We start from the raw sequence: 16,598 nt of genomic DNA, 5'->3' as shown, positions 1-16,598 counted from the left end.
TCAGACCCAGGGGAAGAGCCTTGCAGTGAGCGATATTGTTGTAGCCCAGCAGGACGGTTGAGCTGCTGATGGATTCAGATAGCGAGAAACCATATGAGTCTGCTGGGAAAGATGTGGAGGAGCATGGGCAGGGTTCAGACTCAGAGCAGGGACCAGAGAGGTTGGTTGGCCACCAAGAGGCACCTGAGGCATGGAGCAGTGGGGGGGATTCAAGGCAGTTTGTTCCTAACACAAGACAAAGAAGGGCGGAGAAACGGAAGCAGCAGTTGCGGAGGCAGACTCAAAGTCGATAATTAAGCCCAGGTGGTTGTGGCTTGGCCCCTCCCAAGAGAGTATTTAAGTGAAGAAGTTGGGAGGGGTCATTTGCAGGACACAACCATTTGAAACAGTATTGGAATACTCTGTCTTGTATCTGTGCCTGTTGGATTTTGGGTTGCTGCCAACTAATTTTTGCATGTGAGTCTTGTCTCGGCCTTCAGCCAAAGGAGTTGATAAATCCGTGATTAAAGAGTGGCAAGCAGCCAAGCCTGTGTCTGGGTGATTTGCAGGTCGGAGGGGGGTCAGAACTACCAAGTATCTTCTTAAAATGTATGTTGTTCCAAGTAGCGCAGTTTTTTTGCAGTTCTGCTGGTATTATTGCAGGAAGCTGCAATTTCTTGATGTACTTCGTAAAATTCTTGGACATGGTACCAAGTGCTCCAATGACAATGGGTATCACTGTTATATGTTTCATCCATAGCCATGTAGTTTCGATGGCCAGGTTGCGATATTCCATGATTTTTTTCCAGTTCTTTTTCTTTGACTCTGGCATCTCCTGGTACAGCGATATCAATAAACTACACGCTTTGGCCCTTAACAGCCATGATATCTGGCATGTTGTGTTCCAAATGACAATCCGTCTGTATTCGAAAGTCCCACAAGATCTTCACTGTCTCATTTTCAGTAACTTTTTCCACTTTATGATCCCATGGTTTTTTGGATACAGGTAGGATTTTTTTTCCATAGTGACCAGTGGATTAATTTAGCAACTCGATCATTGTAATCCGTTTGCGCAATTTTGCTGCACTCACATATTAAATGTGAAACAGTTTCAACTTCATCATTGAAAAGTCAGCAGTTTAGATTGTCAGTGGATTTTTATTTCTTTGCTTTCATGGCATTAATTTGTAAAGCTTGTTCTTGAGCAGCAAGTATTAAACCTTCTGTTTCTTTCTTGATGGTTCCTCTCTTAAGCCATTCCCATGTCAAGTTGTTATCACATTTCTCTTCAATGTTTTTCAAGTGCTGTCCATGCAAAGCTTTGGTTTTCCGTCAATTTAATCTGTCATCTAGCTATTTTTCCTTATATTCTCCCTTTGTTTCTGTTGTTTTTATAATGTTCTCCGTTTTCACAGCATGCAGCAATCTTTCTGTACTTTGGTTCACATAATCATTCAAACTTCATTTATCTTCTTCAACAATTTGATAGATTTGCAATAGCCCTCTGTCCCCTATTCTTCTTGGCAGGTACAAGGTGTTGGTGTCACTTCATAGATGTTATTATAGGATTATTATCATTTAGTATTGTTTTTTGACCTTTTAGCATGTATTTCCCCTGAATTGCTTTTTATTTTTATTTTTCCCTCTTCTTGTTTTGTTTGTTTATTTAGTTCTATCTTTTCCTTTGGTCTCTCAATTTTCTCCTCTATTTCCTGGGCTTTTTAAATCATTATTCATTATCCCCTGTGGAGCACTTTCTAACTTCCCATTTATGTTATTAAGTGCATTATCTCCCTGTGATTCCTTGTCATAATATCATAAATGCTTTGAAACATTGCTATTAATTCTTTTTGCAACCCTCTTATTTTCCTCTACTGAAACATCTTTTTTTTTTAATAAGTTAAAATATCAGTCAGTAGTTTGTCAATGTTTTATCACTTCCCCAGGATCTCAATTATTTTTTTCCCTCAGAAAGTTGAACTGGAAACCATTTACTCAATCCTGATGTTGCTCCTCTGGAAATAGAGTAATATGGTTATTTATATCCCACAGTTAGCCAATTTCGCTCTTTTTAGGTAATCCAGGAAAATTTCCAAACGTCTCCTTAAGTCCCTGCTATAAGTTAAATCATAGCTCCAGATATTTAAAAGTCACTTTACTTAGTTTTATTTTCAATATTAGAGCTACAGTAGTCATGGAATAGATAAGTATAAAACAATAGATAGCATAGCAGTCCTCCAGGTGTTATTTCCTCTTTCTCCTCTGTGTTGTTAGTACTTTTCTCAGGTTTGTACAAATATAATGTATTCCATTCACCAGTATATGACGCCTTCTGTTTAATTTCAATGTTGCATAGATTGTAACAAGTTCTGTTGTATTTATTCAAACAAATAATCAAAATTCTGACAAACCATTCCAGCATTTTAAAATGCCTTATTGCCAATAAAAATTAGAGATCCAATCTTTCTGTGTTTTTAAAGGTTTCGTGCTCTCTTCTTAATATTCTTTTGTTTTCTTTTGGGTCTATGATTTTTCTCTCTGTAATTGCCCCTTAAATAAACTCTCAAAGAGTCCCTTTTCCAGAATTTATTTTCTTTAGGATAGGTTTCAGGTAAAAAAAGTCACCTCATCAAGTTCCAATTAATCCACACCACTTCAGCACCGTTTGTTTCTTTGGCTGCTCCAGCTTCACGACAGCCATAATGGCTGCCTCTCCTCTTCATCGTCGGCTGAGAGGGAATTAGCCCTCCCTCTGAAACCTGTAGGGCACCCCTCCACTCTTTATCACCCCTACAGGGTGACTTTAGTCCCTTATGGGGCCCTCCAATGAAGGGAGTTCACAGAGCCCCGCTTTTCTTGTCCGATAGTGCCATGACATCAACCGGAAGTCAAAAGCATCCTTTATTTATGAGGCTGTCATTCTGCTTCTGGAATTTACAATTTGCATTTTTTTTAAAAAATTACCTGTATTTATTTTGTAATTTAAAATTATGACTTTGATTCTCCTGAGCAGATTTTGCTCAAAATATTCTATAAATCTTTGGCTATTTCTTTCTTTCTTTCTTTTTCTCCCCTCTCTCTTTCCTCATTTCCTTTTCTCTCTACCTCTCTTTCTGTCTCTGATGTGGCTCTTGTATTGGTTGAGAACTCTAATAAACACCTGCATCAATGCTTGGCTGATCTTACTAACCTTAGAGTTGCTTTCTTTGTCTAAAGATTCATCAGTCAAGATGATGTTTCCTAAGTATTTGAAGTATTCGCATTTGTTAGCTGGGTGTCATTAACAGTGATTTTTGGTTCTATTGGTTTGGTTTGGTATTAGGCATGGGCTGGTGAAGTATTTTAATATTTCTGTTCAGGCTTATAGTCAGACCAAAGAGCAACTTCAGAGAATTTGTTCGTCATCAACTGTGGATTGTGGTCTCTGTGTGCCAAATATCAAAATAATAATTTCAGTGTATTCTTTTTAAGTGATTTGAAATGACCAATTAAAACCAGTATGAAAAATAAGAAAACTAAAAATTGTAACTATCTATTAGAAATTGAACTACAAAGGAAAATTTACATGTGTCTAGGAAGAATCTATTACAGGTAGTTCTCGATTACAACAGTCATTTAGTGACTGTTCGAAGTAACAGCAGTGACTTATGACCACTACAATTTTATCACAGTTACAACCTTTGCAGCATTCCCATGATCATGTGATCAAAATTCAGATGCTTGGAAACTGGTTCCTATTTATGACTGTTGCTGTGTCTCAAGGTCATGTGACACTATTTTGTGACCTGACAAGCAAAATCAATGGGAAAGACAGATTCACTTTAATAACTGATACACTAACTAACTGCAGTGATTCACTTAACAACTGAAGCAAAAAAGGTCTAAAATGGGACAGATACACTTTAATAACTGATACACTAACTAACTGCAGTGATTCACTTAACAACTGAAGCAAAAAAGGTCTAAAATGGGACAAAACTCACTTAACAAATGTGTCACCTAACAACATAAATTTTGGGCTCAATTGTGGTTGTAAGTCGAGGACTACCTGTACTGAAAAACTACTCTCTTGCTTTTCTTAAGAGCATTAATTGTAGTAGCAAGAAATATATCTTTTAATATCCTACCTTTGATAGATATACATATTTGTTGTGTTAACAAACAGCTATTATCTAGAAATGGGTTTGAAAATAGGACAGAAAGTAGTGTCATTCATAAAGTAATAATGTACCAACTATTAAATTATTGGTCTTAGTCAAACTTCTAGTACTGAACAAGGTGAAGTTTATTTTAGTAATCAGAGTGTGATGGAATTAAAATGTTTATGAGCCTTGATAAATTCTTTTCCACATCAGTTGCTATTTATTTACTTGTTAGTTAATATCTCATATTTCCTTTAAAGAGGTCAAAGCAGCATTACAAAGGTATTACAGAATTTCAGAAGATTCTGTTCTATCTGTGCTGTAATTCATTTATCAAGAATGGCCAAGTTTATTAGCTCTAAAATCAAGACACTGAAGTAGATAGCTGAGAATGTTTATATTTATTTAATACTTTTAAGAGGTTATATACTATAGTGGTACTTGCTCTTTCTCTGTCTGGATACGTGCACATTCTCTGAGCTATTGACACTGTCCAGGCATCCAACATTGGAGGTCTCCTGAATCTATTCAGGCAGAACAAATACACTTGACAATAGGAGCTAGACTAAAGTGCAGTCTAACAGCTTAATTCATGGGGGTGGGGGGATCACATACATTCATTTACTTTTTTAGGAGATCATCATATCACAAAGTTTTAGAATCCCTAATATGTACAGTTCATCCCCTCAAAATTACATATGTTCATATTACATATTAGCTTCTGCTAGGTTTGAGTCTCCTTGGCATGCTTTGTTTTTTATCATGAGCCTTTAGATATTGAACTATATTTCTTATATCTACCATTGGCCACGCTGCCCACAGCTGTTGGGCACCGTAGCTGAGTAATATATGGAAAACTACAGGTTTCCTACTCCTATTTTAAATGATAAAAAGTTTGTCATGTTTCTCATTCTGATGTGTAAAACAATTACATCATGGATCTGTTACACAAAATTGATATATTGAATATAAGGAATAATTTTCCTCTTGAAGATTAACCTACAGTTTCCATTCATGTTGAAAAACTAATATTTGGCTAGAATGGTACAGTCCAGTGGAGAAACAGAACATTTTGTGGTCCTCTACAACATTCTGCTTCCAGAATAATGTACATATCGATTATTTTCCTATTTTGCCCATGAAGGCCAGCTGGATGACCTTGTGCAGTCACTCTCTCTAGGCCCAACTCACCTTACAAAGTTGCTGTTGTGGGAAATAGGAGGAAGATGTCTTGGATACATTGAATTATTTATAAAAATAATAAAGGCAGGATGCAAATAAGTAAAATTAAAGTAAAAAGTAAGCAAACATTTAAAATGGAATTTTATGTATTACTTATCTTCATAAGAATACATATATAGCAATAGCAATAGCAGTAGACTTATATACCGCTTCATAGGCCTTTCAGGCCTCTCTAAGCGGTTTACAGAGAGTCAGCATATTGCCCCCAACAATCTGGGTCCTCATTTTACCCACCTCGGAAGGATGGAAGGCTGAGTCAACCCTGAGCCGGTGAGATTTGAACCGCTGACCTGCTGATCTAGCAGTAGCCTGCAGTGCTGCATTTAACCACTGCGCCACCTTGGCTCATATATGAAATATACATGGCCATCCACTCACTTTCCATGACTCTAGGTGGCTTACAAAATATAAAACTCTTAATATACAGAGTAAAATAATAACCCCTACCCCTAATTCAAACTTTACTTAGAAATAAATACATTATTTGGATCATGGCTCAGAACCTACTTTTAAAAGTTTTCTTGCTATAGGGCAGCAGTAATGGATGATTGCTAATTTTCTAATGGTTCACTGTGATATAGGATTTATTTAAGTATTCTAAAGTACATTTTGCTTTATTTCATGATTGTTCCAGGGAATTCCAGTAAAATTACAAAATTCTTGTAATTGCATGGTCCACATTGGTGGTTAGATGCACATTTTAAAGTTTAAAAATAATACCTTTTTGGTGAATTTTGCAAAAGGCCATCATTTAGGTAATAGCTAATTTTAACACTTAATAAGCTTTCATTGTTTTCCAGAAAAATAACTTGTTTGGCAATTTTGGTACTAATGCACTTTTTATTTATTAACTTTCACATTTGCTTTTAGAAAGCTGTCACAATTGTTATGTAATCATGCCTATTTCTAGGTAAAGTATTTTAAATATGCTTTTTTATTCTAATTTTAGGGCTCTTAGCATCACCACAATCTGCACCTGGTAATTTGGATATTGGAAAAAATGGAGAATTTAAAATTAGTGGAACAGGAGGGAGTAGAGAAAACAGTACGGTTGACTTCAGCAAGGTAAAGTTTTAAGTTTTTAGAGAACACATAGTTTTGTGCATTTCTCTTCAAAATATACTTGTTTGCACTTGTATAATCTAAACTCTAAAATAAAGTTCTAGAATAAATTAGTAGAAACTATAGGTATATTTTAGTAATTACCTAAAAATAGAGTATCAGTTATAGACACTTTGGTATAATGCTTAAAAACAAAAGACATCAGGGGATTAAGTTCTAGTTTCACTTGAAGAATGAAGCCAACTGGGTGACTTTGGGATAATCACTTCAAAACATTTCTGAAAATATTGCTAAGAAAACTTCAAGAGTTCAAGAAAATCACCAATGTTCAAGGTTGACATTTATTTCTACATACATACATACATACATACATACATACATACATATATACATACATAGGCTGTGCCACTTTTGTTGTTATGTTATGTTATGTTGTTATGTTGTTATGTTGTTATGTTGTTATGTTGTTATGTTGTTATGTTGTTATGTTGTTATGTTATGTTGCTATTTATCACTTATTTTATAAATTCTACATTATTGCTTAAACATGTTATTTTATTTTACACATTGTAAGCTGAGAGTCTACTGGGTATAGTAGGATATGTGAAAGAGGAAAGCGGATGGAGAGGAAGGTGGAGTCAGGGTTAAGTTGGTGAGTGGAAGATTCCAGACTGATGTGGTTACTTACTAAAATGGGACAGTAGCAATATAGATAAGAATTTAACTCTATAATAATTAGATATGAGGCAGTCTCTAGCGCTCCTCTTCAAAGAGAATAATGGTGTGAAAAAATTGTTAAAGATCTGAAATCTGACTAGGTTAGAAATTCTGAATTAGCAGTCAGTGTACCCTAAGCAGTCTACCATCAACCATGGAAGCTCAGTGGTTGATTTTTGATCAGTTATATTATTTCAACCCAACCTCTCTCTCAAAGTTGTTTGCGAGAAAATAATGGAAGGAGTGCTTGTATATTGTCTTGAGGTCTTAAACCAGAGCCTGGATATATCACAAATAAATTGATAAAATGTGGAACTTCATAAAAGCTCTAGTACAAAATTGTAGAAGGTTGTAAATGTCTTTCAAGCTAATTTGCTATTTTAATAGTATTTCATTTATTGTTGTTGTTATTTTTCAGTAGCCATAATAGTTAAAGGCAACAGCAAAAGCACAACCCACCTTGCAGAATTAAGGTTCACTATCTTTTCTTTTATGTTGCAGCTTACTTTTATTCTTGATTATCATGTGAGGGCCATAATTAGGGTGGCAACAAAGGCAAATTGAAATATATTGTAGAAATATATGCATGTGCTATTGTTGTTTTTATTGATTAAATATGTATGCCACCAAATCATCCAAATTCTTGGGGAGTTACCACAACATTAAATATAATAACATATTTATGATAACAATCCCACCTAATTTTTAACAATTAACATTATTAATTGAAACTATTCCTATCAGATTTCTTAAGATTTCCTGGTTAAAACACTTTTCAAATGCTTTTTTCAAATATTAGGTACTGCTGTTAATTATTAGTCTTAGTAATGTTATTTTCTATTTTAAAGATTCACTATATATGTATTTTAGTTACTAGAGCAGGGCTGTCAAACTCACAGCCTGTAGGCCAGATATCTCATGCGCTGACTATACCCATACCCGATTTAGTAAAGGGGAAAAAAGTCACAATACATCATGTGATGATGCAAATTTGACACTCCTGTACTAGAACAATACATTTATGACTTGTCCAGTCATATTCTGATGCATAATAAAATTGTTATTTTATAGATAATCCTCAAATTATGATGATAATAGAATCTGCCTATTACAGTTATAAAATGTTGCAGTCATTAAGCAAGGCACCAATGTGATCGCCTTCCTCAATAGTCACTGTCCTGACCATCTCAAATGTGGCTCCTAAGCAATTGCATAGGTAGGTTGAGCAGAGTGAGAGAGCTGCTTGTGGAAAAAGGGTAGGCAGCTGCTCTACTCAGTAGCATGAGCTACAGAATTAGGTCTTTTTCTCCTGCCTGGAACAGGACAGTGCATTGTGCAAAGCAAAGCTGTCCCAGCTTCACTTCTCCCAGCAGTCTGTTGTCTCTGGGCTAGAGAAAAAGAGAGAGAGAGCAGCTTGTGACCTAACCCTGTCAGCTTCTCTGTTGACCTGTAAATGGTGATCACATGATTGTGGAGGGCTTGGTAACCCTTTGTAAGTATGAATGGGTTGCCAAGGGCCCAGATCACAATTACATGGCCCATAACTTAGCACTGGTTGAATGTCCATTCAGTGCCATTGTTATGTCAAACAGTTGCTGGATCTATATTTGTAAGTCATGGACTATCTGCATAAGCTTTTTATTACTAGGCTTAGTAATACTAAGATCATTGACTTTTCCTTCTGTGTAGTGGGCTATAAGATTTATAGAAGTGTCCGTATCATGTCATTGAAACTTTGCTGTAGCATAGACATAGCCCATTTTAGATGTATATACAGAATCCTGACGAGTACCTCAGCTAACATTGTCACTTCCAGGTATAATATGAATAGAGTGCATTTAGAACTATAAGTGGGGTAGAACCTTTGTTTAAATGGATAGACTATTGTAGGTTGAAGGACCAAGTACAGAGTTAAAACCTGTATGTTTCCCTTTTTATTGAATAATCTACACAGAATTGCTTCCTTTAGTACAGGGGTCACTAACCCCTGGGCCACAGTCCAGTACTGGTCTGTGGCATGTTAGGAACTGGCCTGCACAGCTGGAGGTGAGTAGCAGGCAAGTAAGCAAAACTGAAAACATCTCACCTTGTCCATGAAAAAATTGTCTTCAAGAAACTAGTCCCTGGTACAAAAAAAGTCGGGGACTGCTGCTTTAGTGTAAATAATGTTAACTTGTAATGAAGTTATTATTTGTATAATATAGTATTTCTCCTTTCAATATTTTGGTTCCAATATATAATTCAGGAAACTGATGTAATTTTGCTTAAAAGTTCTCTTAACAAAACAAATTTATATGATAGTTTAACCATGGCAAATGCCACTATTCTAGCTCCTCTGTCACAGCTTTTATATTTTTACTTGGCCTGTTCTTCTCTGCACCTGCCTTGTCTGCTGTTGGGCAGGATTCTGCCTCCTGGCACTGTAGTTGTGGCACACTTGGTGTGGGACTCAAGAGGCCAGCTGTAAGTGTTTATTTTCTAGATAGCTGTGTAACTTGTGTGTTAGTTTCAGTGATTTTTGTGTTTCTGTCTTTATGTGAACCAATAGTTTGTATAATGCTATATATTATGTTGGTGAATTTTTATAATTATATACACAGTTCCCATGGGTAATTTGAAGAACACTACTGTATAAAGAATGAATTCTCCATAAATATTCTTTTTTAAATTGAATTTAAAAAATGAAGCAATTGTGTATATAATTACATTGATTTAGTGAAATTTGTAGCTATTTAATATAAAATCATGTTATTCCCAAGATATAATTTTAGTAAGTTTTTGTGATTGTATATTTTAACATAGTTATGAAACACAGTATTTGTACATATGGTTATATTAAAATGTTATTAAGCTTCATAACATACATGACACCTCAATAATACAGTATATTTTGCTTGTCACTTATTTATAAATGTCAGTTTAAAAATGCTTTAGAATATTTTAATATACTATTAATCATTCTTTGAAAATAGGTGGATATGAACTTTATGAGGAAGATTCCAATAGGTGCAGAGGCATCAAATGTGCTTGTGGGAGAAGTGCATTTTTTGGAGAGACCAATTATTGCTTTTGTGAGGCTGTCTCCAGCTGTTCTTCTCACTGGTCTCACAGAGGTTCCTGTTCCCACACGGTAAAATAAAAATATAATGTAGTAAAACTTTAATTCTCTGTATTATTTTTAATCTATATTATTTAATTTAACATTTTTTTTCTTAGAAAGAAAAAGAGACTGCTGTCTCTGTTGTGAGTTTATCATGCTGGTTTAAAAGCTTGTATGCAGATTCTATCTTATGTTGATTTAAAACCTCTTTAATTTCATAGTTCATACTTATTTTTATTATTTTTTATTTTTAAACATAAAAGACAACAGATAAAACTCTCATCCATTACATACAGCATGTCATTTGGTTACAAGCGTTTGTGCATCCATATTTTCAATTATATATACAATCACAAAATTTCCAATATAACTAAGTACCTCACTGTCATTGTACATCATATATTCAATTACGGTTAATATTTCTTTCTTTTCAGCAAACCTATTTATCAACAAAATATTTTTATAATATACATCACTACTAAGAGTTATGCATAATATCACCAATCATCTATCAAATGTACATAGATTCATTATTATCCTTATCCTTCAATTTAAAACAAAATATTCTAAATTGTTCAATTCATATATATGTCAGTCTTTCATTGTATCGTTATTAATCTATTTAACAACATGATTGTATTATCACTTATCTCCTTCAATTGAAACATAAAACATTTTTCATTTCCAGGTTTTTTTTAATCAAGCCACTGATAAAACAAATCCCATATATTATACAATTACTCATCTTCTTGTTCTCTAATTTCAAATGTCAATTTACTCATTTCAGCACACTTCATTATCTTTCGAATAACTTCCTCTTGTTTTGGTATTGTTTCATTTTTCCAATTTTTTGCAAATACGATTCTAGCTGCTGTAAACGTTTTGTTTACAATCAGATATTTCAAGTCTTTATTGTAAGTTTCTGGTATGATTCCCAATAAAAAAAATCTCTGGTTTAAGGTCTATGTGTTTGTGTATCATTTTCTCCAACCATATGTGAATTTTAGTCCAGTATCTTTTGGCTTCAGTGCAAGTCCACCACATGTGGTAATATGAGCCCGGTGTCTGATGACATTTCTAACGCTTTTCCGATTTATTCTTGGACATTCTTGCAATTCTTGTTGGGGGTAGATGCCACCTGTAAAACATCTTATAGAAATTTTCTTTATATGCAGTTGACATTGTCATTTTATAATTTTGAGTCCACAATTTCTGCCATTTCTCTAACTCAATCCCATGTCCAAAATTTCCCCCCAAGCTTTCATAGTTTTGTTAACTTGTTCCTCTTGTAGTTTAACCTCTAATAAATATCCATATAGTTTTTTAATTACTTTTTCAGCAGTACCTGTTAAAATTTTGTCTAGCTCAGTCATTTTGTTGTAAAGACCTTTTGATTTTCTATCTTCATTATATCAAGAGTGTATCTGCACATATGAATACCAATTCATTTCTATTCCTTCTTGTTTCAACTCTTGCATAGATTTCAGTTCACCCTCTGCGTTCAACATTTCAACATATTTAACTGTTTGTTCCTTTTTATATGTTATTGGATATGAAAATGCTTCAATGGTTGATATCCAGACTGGAGTTTTTAAGTAATGTAATTTTTTAACTTTTCCCAATTTAATAGCAAAGCTTCCCTTATATAATATCTTCTAAAATAACCATGTGCTTTAGTTCCCTTATACCATAAAAAAGCATGCCATCCCAACAGTAAATCATGATCCTCTACATTCAATAAGCTAGAGGTTTTTTTTTAGTGTTAGCCACTCCTTAATCCACATTAGATTTGTTGCTTGATATTTTAACTCCCAGTCAGGTAAGGCCAATCCTCCTCTTGTTCTAGCATCTTGTAGCAATTTGAGTTTTATTCTTGCTTTTTCCCCTTGCCAGATAAATTTCAAAACTATTTTGATTAGATCTTCAAAAAAGTTCTTGCTTAATCTGATTGGGATTGTCTGGAACAGGTATAAGATTCTGGATAAAATGTTCATTTTAATTGTAGAGATTCTTCCTATCATTGATAGTTGTAGGTTTTCCCATTTCATCAAATTAGTCGCAATTTGCTGCTTCAGTCTAATATAATTGTCCTCCTTAAGAGTGCTGCATCTAGCTGATAGGTATTTCCCCAAGTATTTAACCTTGTTTGTGACTTGAATCTGCAAAACTTCTGCCAACTCTTCCTTTTGCCTTAATGGTATGTTCTTTGTCAAAATCTTTGTTTCATCTTTGTTTATTTTCAAGCCTGCTACTTTTCCGTATTCCTCTATTCTTTCTAACAATTTGAATGCTGTCTCTAATGGGTCTTCAAGAATAAAAATGAAATCATTTGCAAATGCTTGTAGCTTGTATTCTTTTTTAATTTTCATTCCCTTTATTTCTTCTTCTTCTCTGATCTTTCTTTTTAAAACTTCTAATGTTAAGATAAAAAGTAACGGTGATAGTGAGCAGCCTTGTCCTGTACCTCTCTTTATTTCAATGGAGTCTGTCAGTTCTCCATTTACCATTATCTTTGCTGTTTATGATATACCATTTGTATGGTTTGAATAAATTTCTTATCAAAATTCATCTGTTCCAATTGTAAGAACATAAATTGCCAATTCATGTTATCGAAAGCCTTCTGTGCATTAAGAAACATCAAAGCCATTTGTTTTTTGGGATGGGCCTCATAATACTCCAAAGTATTCAAAATCATTCTCATATTGTCTTTAATTTGTCTCTTTGGTAAAAACCATTTTGATCAGAGTGGATAAAACTATTTAGGTATTTTTTAAGTCTCTCTGCCAATATAGATGCAAACAACTTATAATCTGAATTTAATAAAGAAATTGAGCTATAGTTCTTGGTTTGTGTTAAATCAGTCTCCTCTTTGGGTAGCAATGCAATGTGTGCTTCTGACCATGATTTAGGTATTCTACTATCAGACATCACTTCATTCATAACTTCTAAGAGTGGGAGACACAAGGATTCTCCAAATGTTTCGTAGAATTCCACTGGCAATCCATCCAGTCCCGAGGCCTTTCCATTATTTTGTTTTGTGCTTCCGTTAGCTTAAGGTGACCAGACGTCCCGCTTTTGGTGGGACAGTCCCGCTTTTGAACAATTTGTCGCACGCCTGCAGTGTTTTTAAAACATCCCGATTTTTCAGTCGGCCGCGCACGTGGCAAGAAAACACTGCGACACAGTGATTTCTACTGTCACAGGCTCTGGAAGCTGGGGAGGTCCTTTGCAGGTGGCTAGAACTGGGAATTAGTGGTGTGGGGTCAGGTCTGTGGAGCGGAGGGCTGATCTGGGCGAAGCGAGGTTTATTTTTTGAGGGGGGAAGTCCTGGCTCAGCTGCGGCTCCCGAGCGCCTTTGGCTGCGGCTCCGTTCCCCGAAGTCCGAAGGGATTCCCCAAAGCCCCCAATGCTCAGTCCCGGGCCAAGCAGCTCAGCTGTCGGAAGTTTTTTTTTGCCCACTTCTCTTGGGCGCCGCTCTCCTTGCAGCCATGCCGGTCTTCTACACCCGCACCATTGAGAGCACCCTGGAGCCGGTGGCCCAGCAGATCTCCCACCTGGTCATCATGCACGAGGAGGGCGAGATAGACGGCAAGGCCATTCTGGACCTCACCACCCTGGTGGCCGCCGTGCAAGCCGCCGTCAGCAACCTGGTCCGGGTGAGCCGAGGGGAGACAGGCGGGGATCCGGTTGGGAGAGGCCGGTGATGGGGGTGGCTTTTGAAAGGGTTGGGGGGCATTGGGGGAAGGCAATTGGGGGAAGGCTGCTTTGCAACCGCCAGCGAAGTGCCATCTAAACTTCTTGGTTCGCCCTCCCCGGCCCGGAGCAGACCATTCTCGGGAAAGCCGGGTTCTTCCTCCCTCCCTCCCTTCTCTTCCCTTCCTCCCTTTTCCCTTTCTCCCTTTCGCCTCCCTCCCCTCTTTCCTTCCTTCCCTTCCTTCTTTCCTTCCTTCCTTCCTTCTTCTCCCTCCTCCCCTTCCTGCTTCCATCCTTCTTTCCTTTCCTATCTACCTTCGCATCCTTCCTTTCTTTCTTCTCCCTTCCTTCATCCTTCCCTCCTTTCCTTCCCTATCTACCTTTCGTTCCTTCTTTCCTTCCTTTCTTCCTTCTTTCTTCTCCCTTTCTCCTCCCTCCCTCCTTCTCTCCTTTTTTCCTTCCCTACCTTATCTTCCTTCTTTCTTTCCTTCCTTCCTTCCTTCTCCTGCTTCCCCTTTCCCTCCCTTCCTTCTTTCCTGCTTTCTTTCCTTCTCTACCTTACTTTCTTTTCCATTCCTTTCCTTGCCCTCCCTCCCTTCTTTCCTTCTTTCTTTTCTTCACTACCTCCCTACCCTTCCTTCCTTCTCCTCCCCTCCCTCCAGCCCAGAGGAGAAGCAGCTGCTTCTGGAACTTCCTGAGAAGTTTCCTTGCCTGCTTTTCTCCTTCTCAAATGCCTTCCAATGACTGGCCAAGCTCTGCTCCCCAGAGTCTCTTTTTTCTGCCTGGGAATGGAACGGGGGGGGGCGTCAGCGGGAGCTTTGGCGGCTTCACCTCAGCCGCAGCGCCGGGCTGTAAAAGTTTTAATCAAGAACTCCCTCCCGTCAATGGTGTCCCGCTTTACCAATTTTAAAATCTGGTCACTTTACGTTAGCTCCATCCTCGTTATTTTATCTTCCAACATTGTTCTAGTTTCGTTGGTATCTGGGGAAGATTAGCATCCTGTAAATATTTTTAACTCCTCCCTCTTCTATTTTCTCTTGTTCATACAGCTTAGCATAATAGTCTTGTATAATTTTCTTCTTCTCCTCAGCATTTTCATACTGAATTTGTCCTTGCTCATCTCTTAGCTGCAATATTTTCTTTGCTTCTCTCTCTTTTTTCAGTTTGAATACCAAACATCTGCCTGGTTTATTTTCCTTTTCAAAGTAGTTTAATGCCTCTATTTTTTGTGCCACTTCTTCCTTTTCCAGTAGATCCATTTTGTGTTTAATTGTATCCATTTTTTATTTTAACATCATTTTTTGTGGAGATCTCTGTAACTCTTTTTCAAGTATTTTATAGTCGTTCTCTAAAGCTTTATGTGTTTGTCTTCTCTTTAAATTTCTCTTCCTTGTATAGTTTATTATCATTCTAGTAACAGCCTTCATTGTATCCCAAAGATTCTGCATTGATGTATCTTCTTTTCTATTTTCTTTAAAGAAAAAGGCCAGTTCTTTTTCCATTTTCTGTACAAAGTCTTTTTCTTTGAATATATTATTATTTAGTGTCCATCTAGATCTTGTCCTTTGGCCTTTCCATTTGATTGTGATTGCTTGTATGCAGATTCTATCATGTTGGTTTAAAACCTCTTTAACTTCATAGTTCATACTTAGAATACTTGAGTTCTCTTTAGTGGCAAGTATGGTAATAGTGGTAGTTGTATTTTGTATAGCATATATGAACAGCATAATGCGTATAGCATATACGTACAGTATAATGCGTAAACATTTACCAATACGACATATAAAAAGTGTATCAAAATATAAAACTTTAGAGGAGTGAACTATTTAAAAAGACAAGTGATGACTAAATTATGAATAAAATTAAATTATATATGAGCAATTACTGGGGTGGCTAATCCTATGGCTGGAATGCAACTCAGAGAATTTCTAGTTGTTGTTGTTATATGTGCTATATTCAATAGTAAAATTTCTATTTGTCATTGACAGATATTACTGAATACTAATATTTGACTTTGCAACTCTTTTTCATAATTCCACAGTTTCCTTTTTCTGTTGTTGGGACCAGAAGGTAAAGCACCTCAGTATCATGAAATTGGTCGATCAATAGCAACACTCATGACTGATGATGTGAGTACTGCCGTTTATTACATATCCCCCAAATTATTTAAAATAGTCGAGTCAATATGCATTTTTACAATCGACTTAAATTTATAATGGTAAAGTACAATATATCTCCTTATGCACAAATATTTATAGTACATACTCATAAGTGCATATTATTATCCTTTTTCTAGCAAGTGAAGAGATGAGGTGCTATCTTCAGGACTGTGTTTCTCCATTTCAGTTAGCTCAACGTCTTTGTTGGTATTGGGAGAAGCAGCTGGATATTTCTCATTTTTGGGATGTTAGACAAGTCAAAGTCTAGAAGGGAACAATCCTCTGGGATGGCTTCCTGCATGAAGTTGGATTACCTCTGATGTTATTCATCCCCTAGAAACAACTGAAGATGAACTTGTTTCAAATGGCATTTGGATGTTGATATTTGGTTTTGTGTTGGATTGTATGTGTCTTATGGTGATGTTATTTTCTTTTCATTAGCTAGACAGAATCCATGAAATTGCAGTGGGATATGAATTTGATTAAAAAAAATTCCTTTGAATG

General features: G+C 36.1%; 1 protein-coding gene across 2 annotated transcripts in view; it reads left to right on the top strand.

Moving 5' to 3' along the window:
- SLC4A7 (solute carrier family 4 member 7) overlaps positions 1-16,598 on the top strand; it is a 153,200-nt gene that overhangs the window by 90,951 nt on the left and 45,651 nt on the right. For both annotated transcript variants that reach the window (XM_032237216.1, XM_032237215.1), the window contains 3 exons: positions 6,313-6,428; positions 10,115-10,272; positions 15,977-16,064. In XM_032237216.1, the coding sequence (XP_032093107.1) occupies positions 6,313-6,428; positions 10,115-10,272; positions 15,977-16,064 (362 nt within the window). The remainder of the gene's footprint in view (positions 1-6,312; positions 6,429-10,114; positions 10,273-15,976; positions 16,065-16,598) is intronic.

The sequence above is a fragment of the Thamnophis elegans genome, chromosome Z, assembly GCF_009769535.1.
Source record: "Thamnophis elegans isolate rThaEle1 chromosome Z, rThaEle1.pri, whole genome shotgun sequence".
NCBI classification, from domain to species: domain Eukaryota; kingdom Metazoa; phylum Chordata; class Lepidosauria; order Squamata; family Colubridae; genus Thamnophis; species Thamnophis elegans.
This window is presented reverse-complemented; position numbering and strand designations above follow the sequence as displayed.